Genomic DNA, 2985 nt, shown 5'->3' with positions numbered 1-2985 from the left:
CTCTCACCCCCACCCACCCCCGATCAGACTGGCAGTATAAGGCCGGTGCGCGGGAGGAAGGGGTGGCAGACTCCCTCTCCTCCATGATGGGCGTGCCTGTCTCTAAGGCCCAGCTCTGGGAGGGGCCGCCTCACACCCCCACAGACCACGGGGCTGCATGTGACTAGGGCTCTGGCACGGCCCTGCGCCCCCGCCCAACCCCGACTACATAGCTCTTCAGGCTCCCTCGCGGGAAAAAGGTACCGACCGTCACTCAGAGTCACAGACCACAATTACCCGCGGAGTGTTTAGTGGGCAGGGGTACAGGATAGATTTCACGGGTGGTGGGAGGGGGCCTTAAAGGTTATTGTGCGCATGCGCATAGGCTCCTTATTGTTTCCCCACCCACCCAGCACCAGCACCGTTTCGGGGCGGCGGCCACAATTAAAATGTTTGGGGAGGGGGCAATTACTTCATCTCAACCTCCCACCCCCAAATATAAATCCAGTTTTCCAGGAACCTCAGAGCACAGGCTCCTTTCCTACGTCTTCCATGCCCGTCTACCCGGGTTCGTGCCAGTTTTCCCCGGCTCTGCCACACCTATGGCGCCCGCCCACTCGTGCCCCACTGCCCCGTGGCCCGCGCAGCCTCTCCCTGCCCTGCCCTGCACTGGCCCGCTCACCTTGCGGTCGTTAACTCCCTCTCCCACAGCGATTACCACGCCCGCGCCCTCCATGCCTGGAGTGAGGGGCAGCGGCGGCAGTCGGTCGTACAGCCCCTGCCGGGCCATAAGGTCGGCGAAGTTGAGCCCGCAGGCCTTGACGCGCAGCGTCAGCTGGCCGGTCCCGGGGGCCGGGGGAGCGGCCGGCCGGGTCTGCAACTTCACCTTGTCGTAGCCACCGAAGCCGGTGAGCACAAGGCAGCGCAGCGGCGGCGGCGAAGGGGCGACGGGCCCCTCGGAGGCCGCGGGTGGCTGGGCGTCACCGGCTGCCTCCTCCGCCTTCGGGAGCTGCGAAGAGGCATCTTCTCCAGCCCCTGCCTCGTCCACCGCCACCACGGTGGCCGCCTCGGCTACCTCTCTCTCGGCGGACATGGCTGGGACGCTCGACGTGCGCGCACAGCTGGACCGAGAGTGCACCGCTGGGGAAGGCGGGGCGCGAGTCAGGACTTGCTAAGGCTGCGGACTCCGAGCGGGCGGGGCGGGGCGCCGGGACGGGGGCGGGGCCTCGAGCGCGGACTTAAAGGGCCAGGGCCACCGTGCAGGTGCGGCGCGAGCGCGAGAAGTGGAGAGGAGGCGCTTATTGGGTACGGGCCCACGCGAGGCCCTTCTTGGGATCATGAAGACTGCGAGTTAATTTACTTATTTATTCATGATAATTAAGCTAAAAATATATTAAGGGACAATCTGGAGGACGATCCCAAAACCTGAGCTTACATCAGATGTGGGGAGCCAGCCACCTGTGGAGCGGAACCCAACCGAGTTGTTCCTCAGGCTCTGACACGACCCATATGAGACCCATTCTTTGCTTGCAGTGGCAAACTTGGAGCAGGGTGACCGAGCCATTTGACTTTGTTAAAGCTCTGTACTTCAATTGTCCTTTCTGTAAAATGGTGATGGTGTTGCTTGCTCTAATTAATCTAATTAATCTTCGGATGCTGTGCTCATCTGCTTCGACATTAGCCGACCAGAAACACTGGACAGTGTCCTCAAGAAGGTGGGAGCCTAGGGAAGCAGGACGGCTAGACTGAGGGGGACCAGAAAACACATGGGCCGGGAGGAGGGAATTACAGCTGAGCATGGCCATCACGGAGAGTGTGTGTGAAGCTCTCACCCTTCCCAATCCCCCCCTGACTTCCTGGACATCAGTCCTCAGAGCTGGATATGGCATCTGGGGGAGATGGGGGACAACAGGGAGGAGTACTCAAGGGACTTCTCGTCCACCCTCCCCATCTCCTTGGGTGTGGGAGCCCCAGATGGAGGGGATAGGAATGCTGCTGCTGGAGCTCAGGAAAGCCGTGTGGTCTCCTCTCCAGGCCCCTATCTCCATGAGAAAAGCCCATGGTGAATGGACAGAAGTCGGCTAAGGCAGCCCCAGTTCCCAGGGAGGGGAAGGGAGGGCGGGATTGGTCTGTTCCCAGGAGCAAATTTGGGAAAGGGGATGGCAGACCCTTCATGGCCACTGAGGTAGAAGCAGGGCCCCACCCCTGCCCTCTCCTCCCTTCCCTTCTCCCACACCCTTCCTGCTTTCAGCCCAAGCCCACCATTCTCACCTCCTTGCTTACTTACATGGGAGAGCCCAGAGAGGTGCATGGTAAAGATAAAATTAAATCGAGTATCCTCTATTTAAAGAAGCGCTTTTAAACGGTAAAAGGTGCCATGCAAATGCAAAACAGAGGTTTGATTATTGTTAGACTCCGAATCAAGCCTGAAATCACTTTAGAGCTTGTCTCTGGCTCCAGAAGGGCTGTCACCCTGGGCAGTTCTATCTTCCTCTTCTTTGTCCCCGTCTCCGTCTCCCCGAAGCATCCACCAGAGGACGCAGCTTCCCCAAAACTTTCCACCCTGCGCTTGGCTGGAGAAACTCTGTCCTTGCTTCCCTGATCGCCCGGGCCCGCGGTTAAATCACCGCAGCCCCAGGCCAGGCCGTCCGTTGCCATGGTAACGGAAAGCCAGGGCGTCACCATTGTCCGGGTGGGTGTGTTGGAGTCCTTGCCTATACATCCCCAAGACTCCCTGCCGGGACTTTAGAGTAGGGGAGGGAGACCGAACCAAAAAGACGCCCTCTTTCCCCCTACCTTCTCGCGCCCCCTTCTGTTCAGAAAGTGGATGGCTTCCCCCGCGCGTGTCCGCATTAGCACACCGGCGTTCACGCGTGGTACGCAGAAGGCCCAAGCCTCGCGCTTGTGCAGCTCCCACCCTACCCCTCAGAACTTTCCCCGAACTCTGCCCCTCCCCCATCGCTAAGGAAGTCAACTCAGTCTAATAACCCGGTTCAGCACGTCCCA

The 2985-nt window shown here is 59.9% G+C and overlaps 1 protein-coding gene across 1 annotated transcript in view; it reads right to left on the bottom strand.

Moving 5' to 3' along the window:
* The window catches only part of VAT1 (vesicle amine transport 1), a 6983-nt gene extending 5822 nt beyond the window's left edge, over positions 1 to 1161 (bottom strand). Inside the window, exon 1 of the mRNA XM_024743113.1 lies at positions 662 to 1161. Within this exon, the coding sequence (XP_024598881.1) occupies positions 662 to 1072 (411 nt within the window). The 5' untranslated portion in view covers positions 1073 to 1161. The remainder of the gene's footprint in view (positions 1 to 661) is intronic.
* Positions 1162 to 2985: the final 1824 nt, after the last annotated feature.

The sequence above is a fragment of the Neophocaena asiaeorientalis genome, unplaced genomic scaffold (genome assembly GCF_003031525.2).
Source record: "Neophocaena asiaeorientalis asiaeorientalis breed wild unplaced genomic scaffold, Neophocaena_asiaeorientalis_V1.1 scaffold1, whole genome shotgun sequence".
Classification (NCBI taxonomy): Eukaryota; Metazoa; Chordata; class Mammalia; order Artiodactyla; family Phocoenidae; genus Neophocaena; species Neophocaena asiaeorientalis.
This window is presented reverse-complemented; position numbering and strand designations above follow the sequence as displayed.